General features: G+C 42.0%; 1 protein-coding gene across 1 annotated transcript in view; it reads right to left on the reverse strand.

Moving 5' to 3' along the window:
- The window catches only part of KCNH5 (potassium voltage-gated channel subfamily H member 5), a 219,763-nt gene that overhangs the window by 160,141 nt on the left and 32,912 nt on the right, over positions 1-26,710 (reverse strand). The window contains exons 5-6 of the mRNA XM_065403569.1: positions 12,495-12,610; positions 8,721-9,113 (exon numbers count right to left, since the gene is read on the reverse strand). Of these exons, the coding sequence (XP_065259641.1) occupies positions 8,721-9,113; positions 12,495-12,610 (509 nt within the window). The remainder of the gene's footprint in view (positions 1-8,720; positions 9,114-12,494; positions 12,611-26,710) is intronic.

Consider the following 26,710-nt stretch of genomic DNA (forward strand, 5'->3'; position numbering starts at 1 on the left):
GACTCCGAGTGGCCGCGGCGCGGGCGCTGCTTCTCCCCCTCCCTCCCAGGCTCTCAAGTCTGGGAGGGAGGGGGAGCAGCGGCGCGCGAGCTGCAGCGGAGGCGAGCTAGGGCGGCCGGGGCACATTTTTAGGGGCGGCATTCTGGCGCCGGCCATGCCGCCCCTAAAAATGTGCCGCCCCAAGCACCAGCTTGTTTTGCTGGTGCCTAGAGCCGGCCCTGCCCCCACCCTCATGATTTAGTCCTCAGGCTAGCTAAGATTGCATATGTTCATGTTTCAGATCCAGGCAAATATAAGCTTAAGAATACTGTCCTCTCTAGCTCCCACCAAGCTGTAGATCTTTTTGGGATAATTAACAGATCTCTCCTCTGGGACAGGGAGCCTGCTTCACGGCTCTTTGGAAGGATCAAAAACAATAATGCAGCAGAGATTCCAGACTTGACCTACCTGAGTTTGATTTAGAAGTTGTCTAGACCTACTGCACTGAAATGTTAAATTTCATTACAAAGCAATTAGTAAGTAAGAAGCAAGAAATAAGCACAGCTCCAGAAGGTACATAGCCGTGCAGTGAAAAACAAGCACTGCATCGTGACATATAAGCTGTTTGAAATTTTACAAGTAAATCACTCTCAAAATTTTTTTTCAAGTTGAGCTACTTAAATAGAGCTTAGCCTTAAAATCCCTGGTTAACTTCTTAATGCTTCTTTTCTGAAGTTAATGTTCAAACAAATCTTCCAACACATCATATATGCTCACAGGCCTTTTTTGGGTAATCAATTGATGTACTACAGACTCATGGATACTGATCTAAGTGCTAGTGCAAGAAAAATAAAAAGCAACTTTTTAAGGACTAGATTTAGGGCTGGACTCATTCTATATGTCTCCCTATGGACGTAAGGGCATAACCTCTGCACAGGCTCCTAAGACCTTAGATCCAGATGAACAGAGTCCCATTTACACCACTGAAGTCAAAGGGAGTTTTGCCATTGACTTCAATCAGCGTAGGATTGAGCCTTTACTCCCCTCCCAGAGCAGGTCGGCAGGGAGTGGATGGGGAGGGGCAGGGACTGGGTGAAGCCTTGGTTCCAACCCTCCCACTAATAGCCAGCAAGTGGAATGAGGCTAGCAGCAAACTACCACATCCTCACCCCCAGATCAGGGAGCGAGCAGTGAAGGAATACTCAGAGGGGTTTCTCAGGGTACGCCTACACTACAAACCTAAGTCGACCTATACTAGGTCGACTTACAGCCACTGCAGTAATTACTGCGGTAGTGCAGGTTCACACTACACTCCTTGGGTCGGTGGTGCATGTCTGCACCAGGACCGCTTCCACCGACCGAAGAGGGACAGCGTGGGGAGCTGAGCGCCCGATCTCTTCGCTCCACTGGCAGCTCCCTGCCAAGAGCCTGGCTGCCCCAGAGGCTCCCAGCAGGCTGCCCCCCCACCCGGGGCTTCTTGCCTCCTCATCCCCTGCGGGGAGCCAGGCTGGGGGAAGCCACACAAGGCTTCTCACCGCTGGGGTCCAGCTGACCCAGCTTCTCGGCTCCCCCTCCCCGGGGCCGGGCAGTCTTGTCAATTTCACGGCTCACCATGAAATTGACAAGGCTGCCCAGTGGCAAGGGGCCACTCGGGCTTCTCGCCTGCCCAGCTGGAAGCAGGGTCTTAAGCTGCCCCAGCTTCTTTCCCAGCTGGGCACAGGGTCCAACCACTCAGCTTTCCAGGGGAACGGGGGCTCTCTTGTCAATTTCACAGCTCCTGCCCTTAGCATGTATTCAACAAAAGTAAGGATCATGTCAAATTACAATGACATCTACCTTGAAAACAAGGGATATTTTTCTATTTAGCCATTCAATTGTTTTTTTCCTATGCCGTCTTTGGACTCCATTTTGCATACGAGAACTTTATGCTCCAAATATTGTAAAGTGTTCTATTCCCTCCACTTCCTTTTGCATGAAGTAATTTGAATATTACAGATTTGTGCCACTGGAGTCAGTGTTATTTAGGTCTGCATCTGAAAAGATTCCTTCACTTGCCTTGTTTTCTTCCTAAACCCTCTCCTCCTTTTGCCAGAGAGAGAAGCAGGCAGGACTCAATGCTTCCCTTGAAAGTATTCCACATGGAATTAGCCCAATTAGACTCTGTGTTAGTTAGTGTATGTCTTACTAAAGATATGAATTAAAATGACTTCTGTCCCACATCTGTTTCCCAGTAATGTATGAAGTACATTAAAAAAAGAAAAAGCCAGATGAAAAGCGAAATTAAAATTCAATATCCTATAGTTTAAATCATTGGCTAGAAAACTGGAATAGAATCTGACACTACAGACAAATACATTGGAACAAATTCATTCCTGGGGTAATTCAGAAAACTTCAATGGACTTGCATTAGGAATGAGTTTGATCCATTATAGCTGTATGGTATGCTTAAGCAAGACTACATTTATTCTTGGCCATGCTAAGCAAGCCATTGTATTTATTGCATTGTATACTTTTCTGCATAGCACAGAGGGAACGTGGTATTCTTCATATTTAATGACTTTCAGACTGCATGGAAATGAGAAATTGCCAAGGCTCGGTCTGATCACTTCTATCATTGTCTTACTCGGAGTTTTCAGCCTGATTTAACACTTAGCTTCACTAGTGATTCAATTCTGGGTGGGGTTTCTGTCAGCCACTTGGAGAAAACGAAAGTAGCTAACATCAGACTGTATCATTTAGTACCAGTGCTACTTTCTTACTAAGTACGTCAAGTCATCTTGCTAGCACATTGAAATCAGGTCTCATAAACCCTTCATTTAAGTACTTTAGGAAAGGTAACACTTTTGGTAAGTTATTGGAAATGGTATTACTGCTGAACTAATTGAATCAGCTTTCAATTTATAACAATTGCTATTTTGTCTAGTTAAATGAATGCATGGAAGTTTCTGCGACTACTAGAACAGATCAAAATCGGTAATAAAAATTATATTATGCTATTAAAATTTCTCTGTTTCAGTGTGATGTGTACAGATTTGTGTATTTCATCTAGTCTGACCTGCATAGAATTGGCCATAGAATTTCATCATGACTAAAGCATATTGTCTAGAAAAGCATCCAGTTTTCATGTGAAGAATTTAAAAGATGGAGAATCCACCACATCCCTTGGTAGTTTGTTCCAACGACCAGTCACCCTGCCTGTTAAAAATGTGTGCCTTACAGAGTTACGAAAACCTCAGGAACGGAGGTTGTTCGTTACTCTGAAATGTTCGTAACTCTGAACAAAATGTTATGGTGGTTCTTTCAAAAGTTTACAACTGAACATTGACTTAATACAGCTTTGAAACTTTACTATGCAGAAAAAATGCTGCTTTCCCTTTATTTTTTCGGTAGTTTATGTTTAACACAGTACTGTAGTGTATTTGCCTTTTTTTTTCTTTTTTTTTTATCTCTGCTGCTGCCTGATTAAGTACTTCCAGTTCCAAATGAGGTGTGTGGTTGACTGGTCAGTTCATAACTCTGAGGTTCTACTGTATTTCCAATTTGAATATGTCTCGCTTTAACTTCCAGCCGCGGGTTCTTGAAGATTAATATTAGGTGCAGAGGAACGTGCCTAAAACGAACCATTTGAAAACCCAGGCTGCTATCTAGTTCTACCACCACACAAATCCACCTCCATATCAATACTTCCTACCTCACTCTTTACAGTACCAGACGTGTTATTCCCGGGTCATTTCTCTGGCAGAGATAGGCTAAAACTTACACTTTTTGCTTCATTACTAACCAGAAGCCTCCTTAATTTAAACCAAAATTCACAGCAATATTCAGAGCACCAATCATTTAGTAAAACTATGAAATCTGTGCGTGAAGGATTCAGCCCTATTTAAACTGGTGGGAAAACAATTTGAAGGAGCGTCTTCCACCTTCCAAAGAACTAATTTTTGGATGATTCTATTCTACATGAGTTCTTATACTGCACTCATCACCCTAGTATCTAAGCACCAGTACCCAAGACTCCTCAATCCTATGCCATTTAGGGAATCCAGATTTACTAAAGGGGTGATGATAGCCTGGGTAATTCACGCTGACGGACCATGGGTCTTTGTCCCTCTCTAGTACCTGGCCCATGTATAATAGTTGTGCCTCCAAGCCAATAGCCTTGGTGGAAGCAAATGTTCAGGTTTTTAGAAGTCCCTGGTTCAATCCCCACAGACAATGCAACCCAGGGTATTGTTACACCTAATTGCAAATTCAGACAATAGCTGTAGTTAAGACAAGCCCTAAGTGCTGTGTAGCTCCCTAATATAACCAAAGTCCCTTGGGCTAAGTGTTTTTGGGGAAAAAACAAAAATCCAGAGTGTTGGCACAAATTTGTGATACAAGACATTTGTGCTTCTGGACAAACGGTGGAAGTAGTGGATGACTTCATCTATTTAAGCAGTAAACTGTCATCAAACAGGTGCAGCCAGCCAGACATTCTAAGGAGCATTGGTTTAGCACTTTCACCCAAAAAGGACCTGCACAGAGTCTGGAGCCCAAAGAAGGAGAAACTATAGGCAAAAGTAAGGATTTATCAAACCTGCCCATTTCCAATCCTTAAATACGGATCTGAAAGATGGACATTGCTTAAACAACGTATCAGGAGGCTGGAGGCATTTCATACGCATTGCCAGCGGTGACTACTAGATATAAGATGGTTTGACTTTATCAGTTATAGGGATGTATCATTGAGAAGCGGCCTTGAAAGGACTGAAGTCATCATTGGCCGCCTCTAGCTGCTCCTTTTGGATCATGTCACCCACCTTGGAGACAAAGTCTCCAAGACATCGAGAGTTAAAAAAAAAATCAGATCTGAGGTCAGGAGGGGACACTGCTCAGTCACAGACTGTCAGTGGTTGCATGGTCACCCACAATTAACCTGGCTGCACCAAATCAGTAATAAACATTGGAGCACTTAGACGCCTGGAATAAAGCCCCACAGTATGGTCACGGGCATTCAGTGCTATAGACTTCCACTGTGTAAGCACAGTATTGTTGCTGCTGTTGTTGCAGACCTTACATATTTATAAATACCACTGAAATCAACAGGAGTTTTGCATAAGTAAAAACTTTGGATTGAAGCCTTTCTTTAAAAAAAAAGGGGGGGGGGGGGCGGAGGTCCCAAATCTTTTAGACACTTTCATTTTTACTTTAGCAGTTAACTAGGTGGCCTGATTTTCAGAGCTGTGAACCCAGATTTTCAGAGCTGGGTTAAGATGCTTATACTTCCAAGTCTGAACAATTTAGCCTTTTATTTTTAAACTGGCTTGAGCTAATAGTGCATCTAATATTTTCCAATTAATGATGACACCTGGCATTTTTCTGATTTCTAGGCTTGCATTATCCTACCCATTTTCCTAGCTATGGCAGGTAATCTGCAAAAGAATTATTCAATTTCTCTCTTCAAGTATTTCTCTTTTCTCCAACATATTTTACCATGTTTTCCTATCTCCCTAATACCACTTAAACACATAATTCTCCATCTATCATGTCAATTTAGATTGCTTTCACTGTGTGGTTCTCCCTCTCTCTCTCTCATTATCCTACCTTTCTCCCTACCTGTCACATCATCCAAATCCTCTTAAGCTCGTTATAAGATGCCTCTATAACTCTTACTGCGTAAAGCTACACCTCTTCATCTGCATCAAATCATCCTAATCCTCTCCTAGATCTTAGTGTCATAATCCTTTTCCTCCACATTTTGCTGCTGTGACTCTACTTCCACTGAGCAATAAAATTATGTTGATTTGCAGTCATATACACCTACGGCTGAATTCTCAAAAAGCTTTCAGCAATGGCCTAACTCTGTTCCCAGTGAAATCAGTGGTAAAATGCCCAGTCTGGCCAACATTCCCTGCTTTTGAACATGCTACCCCAGCGTTCTCTTTCCATACGTTCCCTCATTTCAGGTTTCTTGGCACATGCTTCCTATTTCTTTCCTATCTACAGTAACTGAATTATGAAATAGTTAATTATTCACACTGTGGCCAGTAAAAGAAATACTGAGATCCATATGCTTATATTGCAATAAATTAATTACTGTATAAGAACCTACAGGAACCCCCTGATCATATATATATAGATATAGATATAGATATATACACACATACACATACACATACAATAGATAGATAGATGATAGATAATCATTAGTTTATGGTATAGAATGGAGAGTGTGTATCTTAAAGTCGACTTGGGGAGCTAGTAGTCTACATTTTGTTCTCTCTGGACCAAATTCAGATGCGTGTGCACTGTGCATGCAGGGCTACTGGCACCAGAGATCCATACTTCTAAACCTCCTGCCTTTCCCTTCAATGCTCACTGAGGGTGCACTGTAGGGCCCGACAGAGAGGAAAAGCTACAACATGGGATATCTCCTCCTTCCCCACCACTCCACCACCTGCCTTCATCCCCACCAGATATGGCCAGTGCATCTGATGAGCCCTGTGCGGAAAAAAGGGGGTTGGACTTATGATTGCAGGGGTCCAAAGTAAGAGCAGAGCCCAAAATTTCCAGAAGGCAAAGAAAGCCAAGAATTTCCTCCCTCCTTGCTGTGGGACTGGAGGGGAATGTTGGGCCAGGCTGCAAGTTGAAGACCTTGTATAGGACTCTGTGCAGCCACTTGGGATTAACCCTGCCTTTGGGCCATCCTTCACTGCCAAGGCATGTGCCCAAAATGGAGCAGAAAATTTTTCATAAGTGCTAGGTCAATAGGTGCTGATTCCACAGCAACAATTTCTGATGGGCCTTGAGCACTGCTTCAACATGCAGCTTGAAGCCAAGTTCCTTACCCGTTCCCTCCTTTTTTCTTCAGTGCCACAGTGAACAATTTGAAGCCAAGGCACTTTCCAGAAGAAAAAGGTAGAAACATCTGTCCTAGCTCAAGGAGAAAATTGAGCCACCTTCTCATCAGACCTATAGCATGTGAGAATATTTCTCACAGCACTTCCAACCTGCGTATCTCAATTTCCTTATCACATCAATATCATTTGGGAGAATTGCTGGTACCAAGCCCAGAAGTTCTCTCACAGGAAAGCAGTCAGTTCAGAAAAATCAAAGCCAAATGAAGATAAAGCCCAAACGAATACAACCTTCCAGAAAACAAAAAACTGCAAAAAAGATTTAAATTTAAACTGTAATAAATGAAGACACCCGCCATCCCCATCAGAAAAGACTTCACTTGCAGGCAGAGAAAAAGGAAAATTGAGCCGGGAAGAAGAGCTCAGTGCCTTATTATACAGGTGACTTCTAAGCCCCCTAGAGTGTGTTTTTCAGGCACTAATAACTAGATTCCTAATAGCTGTCCTTCTTTGAAAGGTTCCAGAGCTACATGATGAAATACATACACTGAGCCAGTAATTCCTTGTATACTCAATGTCCTTTTACAAATATCCGAGGTGAGTTACTTTCCACGACACATTAGAGAAAGAAGTTAGCAAACTGCAAAACTGCATATAGTTTATATGCCGTAATGCATGTCCTGCTCGTTTTCCACATTCAAACACACAAACCTGAAGATCCATGATATTTTTGTAAAGTCAGGCGCTTGTTAACATGGAACAAGTATTTCTTCCTACGTTAATAAGCTATGGTACATTAACAACCTTGTTAGGATCAGCTTCTTACATGGATTGTCTGTATAACTTGATTCCAGATAGACAGCTCTCATATGAGCTTGCATTTAAACTGCAAGGATTATTACTCTGTTACACTTGCTATACATAAAATGGAACAATGTCAAAAGATTATACGAAGCAGAAAGGCAGGGGTGGCATTTAAAAAGAGCTTTGCAAAATCTGTACCAAAAAACCTGCATTAAGAAATAGGGGTGTGGATTTTTTTTAAAGTGAGGCTATATAATTGCAGTGATAAGAATTCTTTAAGGATTAAAAAAAATCACTTGTATTGTTCAAACAAATAACAGTTCAAATAATAAAAAATGAACACAGACTGTTTCATCTGTTTAGCGTCCGAAGGATACGAGGCCCCAAAGGGAAACTAAAATGAGTTCTGATAGCATTATGGCTGCATTATAATACTGAATTTTGTCTACAGTGATTCATGTAGGCATTATTAGTTGTAGTTATTGCTTGTTTCTCCATTACCTTAGCCTGCAAGCTTGATTATTTTTAAACGTTATTAGGGCTAAAAGTTAAGAAGCTTTAATTCAGTGGCCTTTTAAGATTTGCACTTTTTTCTCAAGTAGTCTCCAAAAATTCAAGATATGGCTCTCATTAAGCCTTTTAAAATTCAGACAATACAGAAAATAGTGGTGTTCATCTCTCAAACAGAAATTGAAAAAGAAGTTGCAAGGAGGAAAGGAAAAACAGCAGGGTATAAATAGCAATTATGGTCAGGATTTTCAAAAACATTCAGAGGTGGCCTTTTCTCTGCTCTCACTGAAGTCACTGGGAGCTTTACCATTGACTTCAGTGGAAGAAGAGTTAGGTCAACAGTGAACAATTTTTAAAATCCTGCCCCGTAACTTTATAAATCACGCACACCACCGATATTCTCTTATATTGCTTAGCAAGACACCTTCCCTTCCCATACAGAACGTTGCTTAGTGAAAAACCCAACCACCAAATTTTATCCTCCAATGTTTGCAGAGTTTCAATTCTAGTGAGTATAAATGTGGCCCTAACCAAATTTAAAATTAGAAATAACCCAGTGCAGTCAATTTCATACAGATTGCAATTGCTTACCTCGTCCACATTCTCAAAGGCATTGATGATGTCATAAGGTAAACAGGACAGAAGGTCTATCACAAACCAAGTTTTCAGGTAGTTCATCCTTATGAGTTTGGGATCAGATATAACCTCTCCCCCAGGGCCAACAAAGGTTGTATGAAAGTTTAAAACAATGTCAACCAGAAAAATAACATCCACCACACTGTCCAACACCAGCCAAGCTATGTTGTTCTGTTTCGTTTTGAAGGAGACATTGTAGGGAACCATAATTGCTGTATAGAAGGTTAGAATTAAGATGACCCAGTCCCAGGTGGTCTTAAAAGCACAATAGTGTAAAATGATGTGCGGTGGAGTCTTTGGAGCTTCTTGTTTATACTGAGGAAGAATATCAGACCCGAGCTGGAGAACCTATAAAAGGAAAGAAACACAGATGTTATGGCTTTCAGTTAACATTCGTTATAATGGGCACTTTCTGAAATTGTGTAATACACAGAATTAAGGAAAGAATGTTTTTGTTATACCCTGAAGGTTCCAAGGCTACCTGTAGTTTCTAAATTATTTAATTTGTTAATCTCATGAGCTCATCAGTGCATAAATCATGTAGGAATGGGTGGAGGTAGCTATCACTCAATGAATGGGAAAAGTGTAAAGCGTAAGGGTAATCTTACAAAAACAAAGATCATTTGCAGACGGACAGAGCGAAAACAAGGCCAACAACTACTGCTCAAAAGTTCAAAGTAAAGTACTCTGCCAACTAACTGGCATGAGGCCCATCTGGATACAGCTGTGTCAGCTCATGCCCTGCAATTAAAAATATGAGATCCCATTCATACCTACAGGTACTGGAAAGCATAGCATTCATACCTGAACTCTCTCTGAATCTAAAAAGAAGCCAAAACATTATCCTGCTCAATGATGTACTGGACTATAGCCTCATTGGCTGACTTCCTTTTAAAGTAAAATACAATATTCATAACATCTGGTCTAACTACTTGCAATTGTATGACTGGATAGTGTTGTAATGTTTGCTTCCTTACCTTTCTCTCCAGACTGCACAAAATGTTGTTGCAATTAAAAAGTCAACACCAATGATGACTTAATATTATTTTTCACTTGCACACAGTCTCATTTCCAACTCACTAATGAAAATACTGAATAGTACTGGACCCAGGACATATTTATAAATTAAACACAGTTTCAAAAGTTTGTATTTTCTGCACACTCACCGTTGTAAAATCTAGAACTGCAAACCTTGTAAAAGAGCCAAAACAATTTATTCTAGCTAGTCTAATTATCACTTATCTCAATCCAACATGAGAAATTTAAGTGGGTAGGAACAGTGATTACCCCGATTTACTAACTTATTGAGCTGCCAAAAGAGATCTATATATATATGTTGGAACCAACAGCAGATTTAGGATTTTGGATTCCAAATGGGTATTAGGATAGAATAAATGCATTCAGTCTCCAGGAACTGATTGTACTACCACATCACTTGCAGTACCCCTTACTGGAGCTAATGTACCATATTAACAGTGGCTGCTACATGGCAAACAGAACTGTCGTACTTGTCAAAATGCTCAAATCTGGAATGCATTCTTGATGAATAGGGAGTGAGTGAGTCTGAAACAAACAGAACAATATTTAAGTGCATGAATCAAAGTATAAAAGTGTTGCAATCTCAAATTTCCAGTTAATTAATGTTTTTCATTCTTCTTTGCAGGAGAAGAACGGGGTGTTGCTAAGATTAGGGTGTGAAATCCTGGCTGCATGGAAGTCAATGGCAAAACTCAATGGAGGCAACCGAGCAAGGCTTTCACTCAGAGAAGAGAGTGGACGGTCTTGTTAATTTAACAAAACATTCAAAATAAAGTTCTCCAATCCCTCCTTAAGTCCTTCCATTTACCCTTCGCCCCCTCACTTCGCCTGCCTGTAGCCTCGCTCCCAAGCCCCCAGTTCCTCCGCTGGAGCCTGCTCACTCCCAGCAGCCTCTGTACTTCACTCTGGTCCCCCTGAGCATCCCACTCTCTGCAGCATCCTGCTGCTCTTTGTAGGGGAGCCAGCTGATCTCTGCTTGCATGTGCCTCCTTAGTAACTAGGGCTGGCTGGCCCCAGGTCTCTATTCTAGCCCTTAAGGGGCCAGCCACTGTTACAAATTAAAAGAAAAAAAACACGTTCTGTGCAACAGCTAACGATGTAACTGATCCAATGGGCATTACCCTCATCCTCCTCCCTCGTCCCCTCCACTCTCTGTTACTCTCAACTGTTGTGTCTCATTTCAGATTAGACTGTAACCTCATTAGGGTAGAGACCATGTCTCTTTCTGTGCTTTAAATACCATCATGCTGCGCTTGACGTGGTAGGTGGGCAGCAAAAGCTTTGACTGTGGAGGACAATGAATTATAAGGACCATTGCACTTCATGCTGCTCAACTGTACTCTGAATTGTTTCCGTCTGCAAATGACAAACACTTAATAATATTGAAACGTGGGCAGCATATTCTGCCCTGCATAAGCTGTAGCTCATCTGGAGTGGCAAACTTCTTGCCCAGAACTAGTGGCCCCAAACCAGGTTCAGAGAGCACTGAGAAGTCTTTGAGACAGAGAAGCTAGAGATGGGAGCAACCCATTACATCACCGCGGCTGGCTCAGTGCCTGTGGAGGATAGTTCATGGAAAAAACCAGCAGTGAGAGTAGTGGGAAACAGTAGAAGATTTCAACTTTGATTTCATTAAAGCAGAACTGTTATTATAAATGTGCACAAAAACTATGAAGAGAACAGGATACATTTTATGCTGCCATCAATCTTTAACACTGAACTCAGTACAAAAGCCCTCTGGCACAGAGAGACTGGGACTGTCACTTTCAGTAACTCATCTATTTTGGCAGCTCCCACTTACCACTGGGCTCAGAGAAGATAGCAGCAAATCTTTTTTTATTGGTTAACCTGAAAGCATTCACCTGTTGCATTATTTGCACTGTTAAAGGAATGTTTGCAGGCTAACAGTGGATTTAATTTACAGCTTTTAAAGAACAAGAGGTGATAAGAATACAGTAGGACAGACTTTCAGAGCTGGGTGCAACAGATGCATGAACAAAAACACATGTGCACTCTCTGTGCATGCAAATCGCCATACAGCCAGACAAGGACTCTTGTGAGAGAGTACCTTAATCCTCAAGCAGTCCAATTTATTTCATTGGGACGACTTGAGGAGCAAATTACTACTCACTGGGAGTAAGGGTGTCACAGTCTGGTCATATGGGAGAGTAAAACTGCATACAGATGGTAGGGGGGGAGGGATAGCTCAGTGGTTTGAGCAGTGGCCTGCTAAACCCAGGGTTGTGAGTTCAATCCTTGCGGGGGCAAAATCAGTACTTGGTCCTACTACTGAAGACAGGAGGCTGGACTTGATGACCTTTCAGGGTCCCTTCCAGTTCTAGGAGATAGGTATATCTCCATGTATTATATTATAACTATGCACCTTGTGGTGCACAGTTACCTGATTAATGCACCAAAATGACAGTTACACAAACACTAACAAAGGGCCATGCAGGTAATAGAGGTCTGTGCATTTTTGCAAGGGAATTAGTCATGCCATTGCCCCATCCAGAAAAGGTGGCTGTATGTATTTAATATGCTCTTTCACATAAGTAAAAGATGTATTTTGAAATCAGTAGCAGGGAAGACTATTCTTTATATTAAAATGTCAGTTAGTAATGATGCCAATTCTTTTATCCATCACTTCCTGTCTTTTAAACAAGGGAAGTCGGGAGTCTGTCTCACACTTACTTCAGCTAATCTTGAGTGTTTGTGCACCACCTCAGCTTTGTTCATTGGCGTTAGCTGCTGCAGAACACTTCGGCTGTTAGTCAAAGCTCGTGTCAATCGAGCAAACTTTGTCCAACCTGTGAGGAAGAAGAAAACGTGCAAGTTGGATTTAGTTACGATTCAGCAAGTGCAAATCTCATTCATGTGGACTGATGTTAGTTTCAGATTTGAATGGTTTCTCTCTCAGTTACTGCACGCCATGGCATCAGACTCCAGACTTACATCCCCCGCAAAACAGAAAAATACCAACCTGTGCTGTAGATACCTCTGCTAATCAAGAGTAAAAATGAGTAAAACTAGCACACTTTGGCATTTGCTTTCTTTTGTGTTTTTGAGAGACAGACTATGCTGGAGGTGGAGTTATTCTGGTGTTGGAGCCAAATTCCAAGGCCACTGGAGTCAACAGAAAGACTCCCATTGATTTCAGTAGTCTTTGCATCAAGCCCATCTTGAGTACTGCTGCTGTAATCTGGAGAACTCTGCCAGGGGGCTGATCCAAAGCCCGGTGAACCCAATGGACAGACTCCCATTGATTTATGGAGACTGACTCAGGCCCTACATAGCTAAAGTTGTCCCTTCTTTTACCCGCCTCCCACCCCCCAAAAAAAGATTCAACACCAAAAATAAAACTATAGAACCAAAAAAAAAAAATACAAATTGAAATTAAAAGCATGTTGATATCAATGCTGCTGGATGAAAATTCATACAGGTCTCAAGAAGTCACTTAAAAATAGACTGAGGACTACATTGTAAAACACAGTTAAGAAATGAATTCAGTTGTTAAACTAAAGATAAAGAGCTACCTTAAAGGTGGCTTGGGAGCCACACAGCAGGCTGCCATTGGTGAAACTGCTTTCATAATTCAGCGTGGAGCAGTCTTTGCTTTATCACTGATAGCAACACAACCTGGGAGCTGTGGCACTATGCCTTCCCAACCAAACAAATGCCAGGATGTTATAGTGGTTGGGTATGTGTAAATGGGTGAGAAGGAAAAGGGGTAAAAGAGAGGCAATGAAAATCCATGGCCCTTAAGCAGGATAGCATCCAAGCATCGGCCATAATGAAAATGAAGATCTTTCCCTCGGATGCTGGTGGGAAGGAAACACTCTAGAGCTACAACCAAATAGATTTAATTATTCTTTAAAAAATCCTTGCTTTAATGTATGCATTTTTGTATTGTGTATACAAGTACATATGTTTGATGCGACAGTCACTTCCTTGCCAAGTTTCAAGTCCCTGCTCCAAAGCACATGGGCACTAGAGCTTCTCAAATAAAAGGGACAACAGATTTTTTTTTTAACATGGCAAAACAATATATTTGTCCCTAATCTCAATCGCAACAACAGCTGAACTAATTTAGCTAAAATTTCCCCACAAATTCTAACCTGATGGAGATGTTCTGCATGGAAAATTTCATCCCAAACAGTTGCAAGTTGGCAAAGTTCTAAGCAACTGAAAACAAAGTCTTATAATGGGAAGTGTCAGGCAACCATAATAATAGGCAGTGCCACCAATTCTGCCTATAATATAGTACTAAGTATTCTATGACATATATACAACAACTGAAAACAGGGTCTTATAATGGGAAGTGTCTGGCAACCTTAATAATAGGCAGTATTACTTGCCCCCAACTATAATACTATATTTTAGTAGTGTGTTTTAAAAAATTATTGTTATTAAACTACACATCCCTTCCTCTTTCTTAGTCACTATCAGTCCAACTCTAATGGTCTTAGAGAGGGCCACAGAAACAACCTAAAGGGCTTTTCTATAAATAAAAAACATCATACCTTTAAAGTCCTTAATCGCAGGAGCTTACAGGACTTGAAGGAAGTGCTGGATCCTGTTGTAAAAGTAGAAATCTCCCCACTTGCATAGTTTCTAGCTGTTCAAGAGGTGAAATACCAGACTTTAAAGGGTCAAATGCTTTCTCTGTACAGAAAAGCAGTTGCAGGTGAAAGATGTAATCTTGCCTAACATGGGAATTGGGCAGGTGTAGTGTAGGGGGAAATTCCACATTTGGGAAAGGAAGAGGGAAACATTTATATGTTATGTTGATTCGTATTTTTAAATAGCAATTGTTTGAAGCCACTCAGGGATCTGGAATGTTAGGAGAGCCCCCCACTCCCAATTAGTGACCCAAAAGCATGTGGGATAGTCAAAGGTGCTTTACTTGTATATTGCTAAGTCGAAACTGCAGTGTAAAAATGCATAACATCCCTGAACTTTTATTGTTTAGTTATCCAACTATAAGCCTTAATTGTGAATTGCCAATAACATGGTATGTTCTTTTTCTTTTCAGTAGTTGTTGATATTCAATTAGGAACACGTACTCTGCTCTGTTAAACAATGTCAAAACAGATTTCACTGTTTGAGTATGAACTAATAATTTCTAGTGCAAAAATCTTCTGTTTTCTTTTGTTTTTAATTGCCCTACAGAATCGGCAGGAAAGAGGGACAAGGAAAAACTAAATAAAAAATGTCAGAAGAGCTTTATCTTTCTTAACCAGTGATTTCAGAGAGCAGCTGGGCACATTAGTGGAATTATGACAACTCTATGCCGATGTTTCACATAATTGCTAGAGGCCACGATACACCACACAGATTCCATTCAGTACTTTTCAGTCACGCCACAAGAACCACAGAAAAAGAGCAACTCTGTTCAGTGGTGGGATCACCCACCTGCATACAATTGTGAATATATGGCTATACGGACACATTGTCCATTCCCCCTGTATGGAACTTCCACTGGTATCAGTGGGAGTACACAGAGGTCAAGACATAGGGCTTGTCTACACTACGCAGCTTTTAGCGACAGCCTTGTCGATAAAAAGTCAGCGCCTGTGAACGCTCTCTATCGGTATTTTGTTGGCACTTTTGCCAACAACATACTTCCAGCCCCGCGAGCGGCAGTAGCTTTGTCAGCAGGAGAGCGCTCCTGCCGACAAAGCTGCGTTCACACTGCCATTTACGTCGGCAAAACTTTTGTCTTTCGTGCCGGGGGTGGGGGGGGGGCTTTTTAAAGTACCCATGAAAGACAGAAGTTTTGTCAACAACGTCGCAGTGTAGACAAGCCCCAAGTCTTTAGTCTGCAAGCATTTCCTACAACCCAGAGATTACAGGAACAGGAAGGTCATCAGTGAAGCCAAAACTGCTACTGCCAAATATCTGGACTCCATCCAGGATTCCTTCATTTGTCAGATTTATCTCAGCTTAGTCAGCTAGACAGAACTTTCTAACGGCAGATGGTCACTGAATCAAGATTTACTTTGTTCCCTGAAGTTCAGGTCATTAATCTGCCTAGTGATTAGATGAGGATTTTTTTGTTTGGTACTGTAGATGATAGGGAATGCCCCACAACTCCTTTTTTTGTCTCTCTTTCATGTAGCACCTTCAATACGTGATGAATTGCTGGTGGTCTCCATTTAAGAGAAATTTGGATTTAAAAAAATACCTCCCCTGTTGCAATCAGAAAACTGGTGAGAAATTCCTAACAAAGCCATGGATAAGAAAATCATCTGTTCTGTACTCTGTATTCACCACGAATAGGTGATGCCTAGGGCAATCCTCTGGGGAAGACATATACTCATTCAGCCCCTTTTTGTATAAGACAAACACAATAATAGTGCACTTTTAGCTCTAGGAGAAAAGGCAGGAAAAATATAGCTTTTAAAATAAATTCATCTTGGCAAGTTTATCCAATGACACATGAAAGACATCAACCAAATTTTGATTCATAGATTTGGAGGCTAGATGGGACCATTGTGATCAACTAGCTTGACCTCCTTCATGACACAGACCATAGAATTTCACCTAGTGCTTCCTGCATCAAAGCCCATAACTTCTTGTTGCACTAAAAACGATCTTTTAAAAAAATCCAATCCTGATTTAATTTCTCAAATTCTGCGCTGACTTCCACCTTATAAAGTTCTATCAGAGCCATGGGTTTGCTCGGGAAGGAAAACGGTATATAAGATAGCCTAGAGTAACCCTACAATAAATCAAAATGAGGTCCACCATACGGTTTTCATCTAATCTAATCTATCTGACTATGATGTAATTGAATAAACGCCAAGCTCATATATGCAACCCAATAAAGACACAGCAACTGCAAGGTACTGGGGTCTGAGTGGGAAGACGAGAATCAATGCAGGCTGTCTTGTTCTCCTTTTGCATCTTAAATAATCATTACAGGATACACGACAGTATTTCTTGACGCTGTTGTAGACTAGCTAAATGCAGAATTATATTTAAAAGTTGTGTGTGTTTAATATGCAAGACACTATTTGCATGACTGGCTAGTGCTGTCAATGATCCTTCAAATGTCACCCAATTTATTCCTTCTCTTTCCTACTTCAATATAGCACAGACTTAGAAAGAATGATTATTTTATCATGTGTGTGAGTGACCTCCTGTCCTAGCAGTTATTCTCACTGTGGGAGGAGTGCAGAAGCTGCACAGATTGCAGACGTAACACAAAGAAAGAATGTTCTATAGGAAAAAGAAAAGTCTGCGTCCTGCTCACACAGCTCCATCTGAAAAGCCTGACGTTGAGTTATCCCATTCAAGTTGCTAGGAACATAGGAAATACCAGACCAGACCCGACCCGAAGTTGATCCTGTCTCCAACAGTGGCCAATACCAAGTGCTTCAGAGGAAGATGAAAAAATGCCAGAAGACAATTTGGGGGATAACATGCCCATAAGAGAAGTTTTTTTTCTTAAATTAGTTTCTGGTCCATGCACTGTGTGATGCTGTATGATTAAAGATGAGTATTTATATCATTGATATTACCACTGTTATACATTTGCAACAAATCTTGCACAAAGTGTATCATGTAAGGTGTCAATGGAAAAGTTACAATCTATCAAGTGTGATTATCCTGATTAAATCCATGCATCATCTTTGTATCTGAAGTTATGAATATTGGCTATTATTTGTATCTCCAACATGTATCAGCCTCCAGATAGCTGTCTAGCCCTGATGCAAATTTATGTGTTGATGGCCCATTAAGGACACTCCACTCCCACAATGGGCCATCGAAGAAACTCATCCCAACCAGATAGCTCTTCCTGTGGATACCTCATCCAGCGAGGAACCAATGGCCACTCCCTGTGATAAAACGTGTAGGGGCATGTGATATGCTCATGTGACCCTGTACTCCATCTTGGGCCAGTAACTTTCCATACACAGGGGCTGTGGGCTTTGTTTGGGACAGTAAATTTCCATGCACATGGCAAAAAGACCTCTGAGGCAACTCCATTTTGCCTCTATCCTGCTCTAATTCTCTGGACTGTGGACTTACAACTAAAAAAGGAGCATCTTGAACTATGGACTGAGGACCTTCCAATCTTTTGGAAGTTACCAGAGAGACTTTACAAGCCATCAGTCTATTCCATCACTGTTACAAACCTGATATAAGGACTTTGCAGTCATTTGCATGTATACGATGGATTGACCATTTATAACTCTCTTCTTTCCTTTTATTAATAAATCTTTAGTTAGTTTATTAAGGATTGGCTGACTGTGTGATATTTGGGTAAGATGAGAGATACATATTGACCAGGGGATAAGTATCTGATCCTTTGGAATTAGTAAGAACCTCACATATGGTGAACTGGCTCAATAACCTCTCACTACATTAGATTTGGTTACCTGGATCGGAGTCAAGGGCTGAAATGGCTAAAAGGGACAACTTATTAACCAGTGTCGTGCTACAGAAGTTCTTTGTTACTGACTTGGTGAACCTAAATATAGAATAAACCACTGTCTACCCTGTTTCTCCCCTGAGGTGGCATTCTCAGTGTGGTCCATCCCAGGCACCGAAACATGAGAATTTACATCCCTGTCTTTAAAATATCCTCCATAATCTGAGGATGTTCTCATTATCCATAAAAAGCAACAGAGGGTCCTGTGGCACCTTTAAGACTAACAGAAGTATTGGGAGCATAAGCTTTCGTGGGTAAGAACCTCACTTCTTCAGATGCAAGACTCCCAATACTTCTGTTAGTCTTAAAGGTGCCACAGGACCCTCTGTTGCTTTTTACAGATTCAGACTAACACGGCTACCCCTCTGATCATTATCCATAGAAATCTTCTATCCTCAAATTCAGGAGTCCATTGAAACCTTCCTCAATCCTGCCTGTAAACTCGGATTGAGACTGCTGCATGTCCAGAAAGTCAAAGGTAAAATTACCAGAGGGCTAGAAGGGACCACAGGGGTCATCTAGTCTAACCTCCTGAAAGATGCAGGATTTGTGTCTAAACCATCCAAGACAGATGACGACCCAGCCTTCTTTTGAAAACCTCCAGTGAAGAAGCTTCTATGACCTTCCTAGGCAGTCTGTTCCATTGTCCTACTGTCCTAATCAGTACCAAGAAGAGCAGTACTATCACCTCCCGTGACTTGCATGCTATGCCTCTGTTAATGCAACCCAATATTGCATTTGCTTTTTCTGCAACAGCAGCACATTGTTGACTCACGTAGTTGTGTGTGTTTAACAACTCCAAACTAATATAAGCCGTAGGGCCAAAATGCCGCTAGGCATGAAAGAAAGGTTCAGAGGCTGAATGACAAGAACTATTCTTTCTCCCTCTCCCACCTGCGGTATATGCTACTGCAGCTGAACTGTCGTTTTCCATGCTGCAACTCTTTTCCTCTGCAGTTTTCTTCATAATTTTATATTTTACCACAAAGGATTCTCTGCACCTCTTGTTCTAATTATAGTTGTTATTGGGCAGGGGATGAGGGGCAAAGTGATGGCCTCTAGTTTTTGGGCTGTCGGTTAGAGTGACAGTATCAAGGTGCCACAACCTAGGTCCTGCATGTTGCCAGAGATGAATTCGTGTTGTACCTGAAACATGCTGGGGCAAAGGTTTCTCTGAGAGGAGAAATAGGGTAACAAATTGATCTTTTTTAAAAAAATAATTTTTCCCAGTGTTTATTTTAAATGTGAGCTGCGGTAACACAAGAGGAAGCTGTTAATGCTGTACTTAGCCATAGCGCTTGAGGGAGCGCAGGGACATGGAGCTGCCATGTACGCTCATCTACTGAACCAGACACAGAGACTGAAAGTCTTCTGGCCCCAGGAAAAAAAGCTTTTGCAGATGGGACCGTGTTCATTCAACCACTCCCTAAATGAATGAGCTGATTCAGAAATAACTCCTTGTGCGGTGCCTTGGCAGGATACAATATTTCCAGCTTTCCTATTCTTTAGTCCAAATAACACAGGTAAAGTATGGTGCCTTGCCTAGAATTAATATACTATTAGATACGACTTGGTCCTATGGTCTTTACACAGTCAAAAAACCAGAACAACTTTAACTGAGCCATAATTATCCCCAATGAAAACCTGTTCATTTTAGTGCCTGCCTTTCTACTAGATGGACATTAGTCTAATAGTGTCGCTATGCTGATGGAGCTTTCCTCTCCAGGTGCTGAGTCACTGTGCTTTATACTGGACAGCTGGAACGGGAACAAATCTGTTACTACCTGCTCATTATAGCTGCACTCCACTTTCTTGCTTAGAGCTTACTTTGTGCGCTACGAAGTTCTACTGACTTTGGTTTTAAGGAGGAAATTTCACATCCCCTCTTCAGATCCCCACATTCTTTTACTATTAGTACAGGCTGGTGGCCAATTAATTATATGAACGCTTTTGTTCATTTCTGATGTAAAGCTGCCCCTTTGTGTTTCAGACAGTAAGTCAGAATAAACGCACTGAGCTGTCGTGCAGCTTTAAGAAGCTGTGGCAACACACAATGTAGGAAACGGACCAGCAGAAAAATTGTCAAAAGAAGGAGTGACAACTGGGGTCCTTTCCAAGAACACTTCCTCTGATTCGGGACATTTTAAATGGAAGCGTGCCAGCTTCTCTTAAAGAAGTAGTTGTTAGGGCTTTGCTCAATAAAATCATCTCTTGCTCATTATTACTTGAAGCCAGATCATAGAATCATAGAATCACAGACTATCAGGGTTGGAAGGCACCTCAGGAGGGCATCTAGTCCAACCCCCTGCTCAAAGCAGGACCAATCCCCAACTAAATCATCCCAGCCAGGGCTTTGTCAAGCATGACCTTAAAAACCTCTAAGGAAGGAGATTCCACCACCTCCCTAGGTAACCCATTCCAGTGCTTCACCACCCTCCTAGTGAAAAAGTTTTTCCTAATATCCAACCTTGGCAGACACCAAGATCCTGGGGCTGGCTGGGGGCTGGGTAGGTACCCTGCATAAGTAAAAGCCGCCTGGAGGCTCTTTAACCTGGTGAATTCTCCATCACTGACCATTTTAAAATCAAGATTGGATGTTTCTCTAAAAGGTCTGGTCTAGGAATTATTTGGGGGAAGTCCTGTGGGCCATGTTATACAGGTGGTCAGACTAGATGATCACAATGGTCTCTTCTGCCTTGGAATTTAACCTATATCCCCCCACTGCCCATAGCCCCAACTAGGCAATTTCTAGCAGCTGCTCCACATTGACCCTGTCCCTAGGAACGCATGGTATGCCAGCGGCCGGGTAGCATACAGTCACTATGTCAATTCTACACCGATGACGATTTTCCTTAAACGAGGGGAATCCCTAGCTAGCCCATTAAGCCAGCTTTCCAGTACCACACTGCTGCAGTATGTTGCTAATACCTTGGCGGCTATAAAATGATCTGTCCACCACACTAACAGATAATGGTCAAACCGTGATACTTAAAGGTTAGGGAATTTGGATATTTTGACACCTAACTAAAGTGGTCTGATTTTCAGAGGTGCTCAGCACCAGACTCTCTGTGACGGGGGACCCACTGCTCCCATCCACTTTGCTTCACACACACTGTTCAGAGACCTTCTCTTGTGTAGATACCACTGTGCAGTTATTTACAGCATTTCACTCCACCACCTTCTCCACACTAGTGCAGTCACACAGTATGCACAATGTCATTCAATTCTACTAACCCTTCTGCAAAGCAGGGGGTGTCTCCTCCCAGGGCATTCCCTTTTGTCAGGCCCTACTAGCCTTGTCTGTCTGCATCTGTGTCCCTCTCCTGCTTCTCTCTCCCTGCACTTCCTTCCCATGCTCTTTTATCCTGTCTCCTTGGTAATAGGACTGCTGGTAACAAGTTCGGGTTATCTTTAGCCTATGAGACTATTTCCTTGTCTTTTTTCCCCTCCTCCTTTGCCTCTCGGGGTACTCCCCCTTTCTTTACCTTCTCTCTGGCTTGTGTTCTCCTGTCTAATATTGTCCAGCCCTTCTATACTTAATGGCTCTTTTCCCCCTGGGTTTCATTCCAGGCCTCCAGGGTTTCGGATGCCCCTTGGCTTTCCTAATGGGAAAGGGCTCCAGTCCATGCCTAATATGAAGGGGTGGGGCAACCCATCCACTACCCCACCCCATTTCCCTTTGAACTTCTCTCAAACTTCCAGGGGTACCTGTGCCACAGGGCAGTTTCATATTAACTCACGTATGCATTCGAGCCTCACTCTTGCTCCAGGAAGTTCCACCAACTCCCACCTGATTAGTGAAGAGGCTGAGGCAGTGTCCACCAGCCCCCTTTGATACCTCCTCCCCAACACTACAGGAACAGTTGGTAGTTTCCTTCTTTCTCCCTGCTGGGAGTCCGGTCCAACCCCAGAAGTCTGTAAACCCTCACTCCGTGTATGGGCAGTCTCTTTTTACACGTTCCTGCTGCCCACACTGGTAATACACAATCAACGAGACCCCATCAGTGTCCCTCTGGGCTCCTCCCTCTTCTTCTCGGTGCTCTTTCTGGATGTAGGTTCTCTGGTCTTCCTCACAAGATCTGGCCACTTAAGCTGCCGACTTCCTCCCCCCCACCCTGGAACATCCAGGGCTGCAAACTCTTCTGTTAGTTTAATTGCCACATCTAGGGTAACAGATTGATGCCACCTGACCCATATGTGGGTATCCTCCAGCAGAGGAACTGTTCAAGAATGACAGTGTCTCTAATATCCACACCTTGGGTATCCAGCCTCAGCCAATGAGTGGCCTAGTCTGTCAGTTTCTGGGCAAATGTCTGAGGCCGTAATCCCCCAGTCCATCCATCTTGCAGCTCGACATTTTTACTGAGACTTGCCCATCGAAAGGCCCACCTAGTCTAGGCTGGCCACGTTAACCATTTTGCAATCTCTTGTCAGCTCCTCACTGAGAGCCACCTAGGCCTCCTGAGCGTCTCCTGTGCTAGCCATGGCGCCCAGTCTCCCTATTCCATCCTGCCCCCAAAGCCACTCTCTCCAACATGACCACAAACACGTCAGGGTCGTCTGCGGGGCCCACCTTGCAGAGGCCTAGCCCTGCGTCCGATTGCCAATCCCCACTGCAGGACTCACCACACTTTGTAGAGTTGTTGCTGCACTTGGGCTTGCTCCCTTATAAACTCCTGCAGGGTTTGGGGTTTTTTTGTTGCAGAGCCTGCCAGGCAAGCAAGAAGCTTTCTCTTCAAATGGTGGGACTGTTAGAAGTTCTGCAAGGTCTTCTGCACTTCCTTCTGCTGTTCGACCAGCATTGGAAAGTCTCCTCCATCGCCCAGCCTGCCAAACATTTACACCAGCTCCCCCATCACCTTCTTCATCTGCAAGGATAAAGGAAGGATCCCCCAAGTGTGATGGGGGTCCCGCTACTCCCGACCTCTTAGCTTCGCTCAGACCGCTCAGAGACTTCTGCTCACATAGGTACCATCATGCAGTTTGTTTGCAGTATTTCACTCCTCCACCTTCTGCATACTAGTGCAATCACAGTATTAGAATGTTAACCACTTTTGTTACCCCTTCTCCAAAGCAGGGGGAAAGGAAAGATGTCTCTTTCCAAAGCACTCCTTTTTGTCAGGCCCTACTTGCCCACCTGTCTGTCCGTCCGTCCGTCCACACACTCTCCCTCCCCACTCCCTCCCTGCACTTCCTTCCATCTTGTCACCTTTGTAAACAAGCTAATTAGCTTCCCAGCCCCAATCCAATCTAGAAATCAGGAATTCCTCTCCTTAATCAGGCCCTCCCAGAGGGTCTAACTGGTTAAAGAGCGACCAGCGGGCTGGTTCAGTTGCTGATTCCCGGCATTCTGTCACACTCTCCTATTAACTTCAGTGGGAATTGGAGGTGCTCTGCATCAGCGGGTATCTGTTACAGTTTATTTAGAAGCAAAAGTATGGATTTAGGGCCCAGATCCTCAAAAGGTATTTGGGCACCTAACTCCCACTGAAATCAATGGAAGTTAAGCACCTAAATACTACTGAGGATCTGAATACAGGGCCTCGGAATTGCCACATTTGAAAATGGAGGCCATAATTGATATTATAGTTGTTTTAAGCCACATATGAATACGGGAATATGAAGAGTTTAAAAGTCTCAGGGAAATATCATATTATTAGGATATTTGCTCTGCTGAAAACCCAGACGTGACTGATTTTCCTTAAGAAAACATTAATGTAGCTCTACTGGGTTGCAATTAACCTCTTTGTCAGGGCTCATCTGATCTTAAAAGTAAAGGACATAATGAAGGCATTTAAATCAATGCCTCACAGTAGTATCCAAGATCTTAATCTGCAGGAAAAATGCTTAGGTTAACAATGATATTCTGTGAAAAAAAGACTATAAAAGGGTAATTACAGCAATTCTAATGTTGATTCCTGCCCATAGGAGCGCAAGTAACACCTTCAGACAATGAAAAGGCCTTTCCCACCCCACCCCCCCATCTTGTAGTAAAGCATGAAACGGTAAATATACAACAACACTTTAAACCATCTATATTCTATGGCATACAAACCAAAGCAGAGCTCTAGCAATTTTTGGAGTCAGGCAGTTTGGAAATATAAAATGAGAAAGATATATCAGCTTCTAACATCAGTAATGAGTATAGGCAATTCTAAATCATGTATGGATGTTCAGCCATTCAGATCATTACATTGGCTAGATGTTTGTTCCTTATTATGGATAAAGGGTAGCTGGTGAAATGGACTATTTTCTATGATAAATTTTTCCACTATACTGTAGCTTTACCGGGGATAGAGGTGAATGGGATATAAAAAACAAACAAACAAGCAAGCAGAAAATAATGGGCCAGATCGTAAGACTTTTGCACGCATTAACTAGTGCCTTACTCGACAAGCAGGCCCACTGAAGACAATGAGACCATTGAAGGAGCAAGATGTTATCAGTGTGCACAAAAATATCCCATCTAGCTCAGTGGTATTAGGCCAAATTCATTAACTTCAAAATTCCGTGTATTTCCTTGCTTTATAATCTGCTGTAATGCTAGGATACATTCAAATGCGTGACTTCTGTTTTTGCACAACCATTTTTGCATGCACCGTTGATTGCATACTAACAAGTGGGAACACACCTATTTTGCACTCACATTCAGCCACTGGTCAGCTCAAAATGGGTGCATAATCACTGGATGAGGTTGGGCAAGTCACTTTACCGCTCTGTGCCTTGGTTTCCCCATCTGTAAAATGGGGATAATGATACTGCTCTCCTTTGCAAAGTGCTTTGAGATCTACTGGTGAAAAGTGCTACATAAGAGCTATGTATTTTCATATTGTATGTGTTTTCAGCCTTTCCTCTAGCTTAACTGTGATTCCATATTGTGGAAACACATTCAAATGCAGAACATTCCATATTTATCTTGCTGTTCATTTTTTCTTAACAAGTTTCATGACTCTGCCACTAACGTGAATTTTTAGATTTAAGTTTAATAATAAATGCAGCTATTTGACCTGAGCTGCAAGTAAAAAAAAAAAAAAAAAAGCATTAGAAACCTGGATACCCAAAACTATATTCACCATTTCATATATTGCTTAGGAGCTATTGGTTTTGTATGTAGAGAATGTATCCATTTAAAACAAACAACGATACTCTTTTACTTCAATTTTTATTTTCTCAGTGGGTTAGATTTTTCTTTCAATGGGATTATTCTCTCATTAAACATTAACTGCAAGAGATTTATAGACTGTTAATGTGGTTTTGGGTTGTGTATGGAGCATGCAGGCTTTTATCAGGAACATTCCTTTAAGTGGCATTTTCAGATTTTTTTAAGTGAATTTAGTTTTTGTGAAAGGCACTAGTAGACAGCCCTGAAAACTTAAGCCCTCTGTTTATCAATAGGACTGGCAGCAGCAATGCAAACTTGTGTGCAAAATTCAGGCCTAGAAGAATCACTTCTAGGAGTCAGATAATGGCTAAGCCTCCATCCCTGCTCAGACTGCCAATAGTGGTGCCAGCTGCAATGATGATTTTTGTGATGTGGACATTTGCCCACTAGAAACTGGACTGAAGCCATCAAATCCAAGGAAATGCTTTTTGGCAACCCATCAATCTGGGCCACACTGATGACCTTGAAGGGAAAAGTTCCATATCCTAGCACCTATCCCCTGAGTCACTGTCTAATTGTTATTATTTTAAACACTATTTGCTTCTGCTTTGCAGGAGTGAGATATATTATAGCTCTAGGATATGGCAATATACTTGCCGATACTGCAGAATACATTGGTGTGGCAGGATTAGTACATAATGGCATCGATATTTTATTGCTGTTGAATTTTTCATCTTAAATGAAATAGACATCTTAAATAATAGACAGTAGCTCAAATACACCATTCATAGTTACATTGGGCATATGTTTTACTTATGTATTATGTACGTCATAGCCCTGGTAGACTCTCAAAACAAAGAAGTCTTTTAAAAAAATGAGCCCTTTCAATGACAGATTCTAGTACTTTAAAGCAGTATTTTACCATAGTGCTTTTCATAAATGCTTCTAAATTTCCCAGTAAATTGTAATTTATATATCTATCAAGCCCATAATTCAAAACTAAAGTGCTCTGCGAGCCTTTGCGCATACAGCGATGTTATCTGCAAGAAAAATGAATTATGCATATCCTATAGCACTACATCTGACAAAGTAGTGCTGTAATTCCAGTGCAGTGGGGCAATACAGACTCATTCAATTGAGATACAAAAGGTAATGCAACAGTGCTGGGGGGGTTTCTTCCACGTACTGATGCCAACATTTATAATTTAATATTTTCAGAGAGATAGAGAGAGAGATGAACAAACATAGGGAGTTCCTCCTGATTTACACCAGTGTAAGTGAGAGGAAAATCAGGCCAATGATGTGGGGTTAACAGGCTTGTATTGGATATTTTACCCAAAGTACTCTGATCGAGTGCTGTTAGACTTC

Source organism: Emys orbicularis, chromosome 4 (assembly GCF_028017835.1).
Source record: "Emys orbicularis isolate rEmyOrb1 chromosome 4, rEmyOrb1.hap1, whole genome shotgun sequence".
Classification (NCBI taxonomy): domain Eukaryota; kingdom Metazoa; phylum Chordata; order Testudines; family Emydidae; genus Emys; species Emys orbicularis.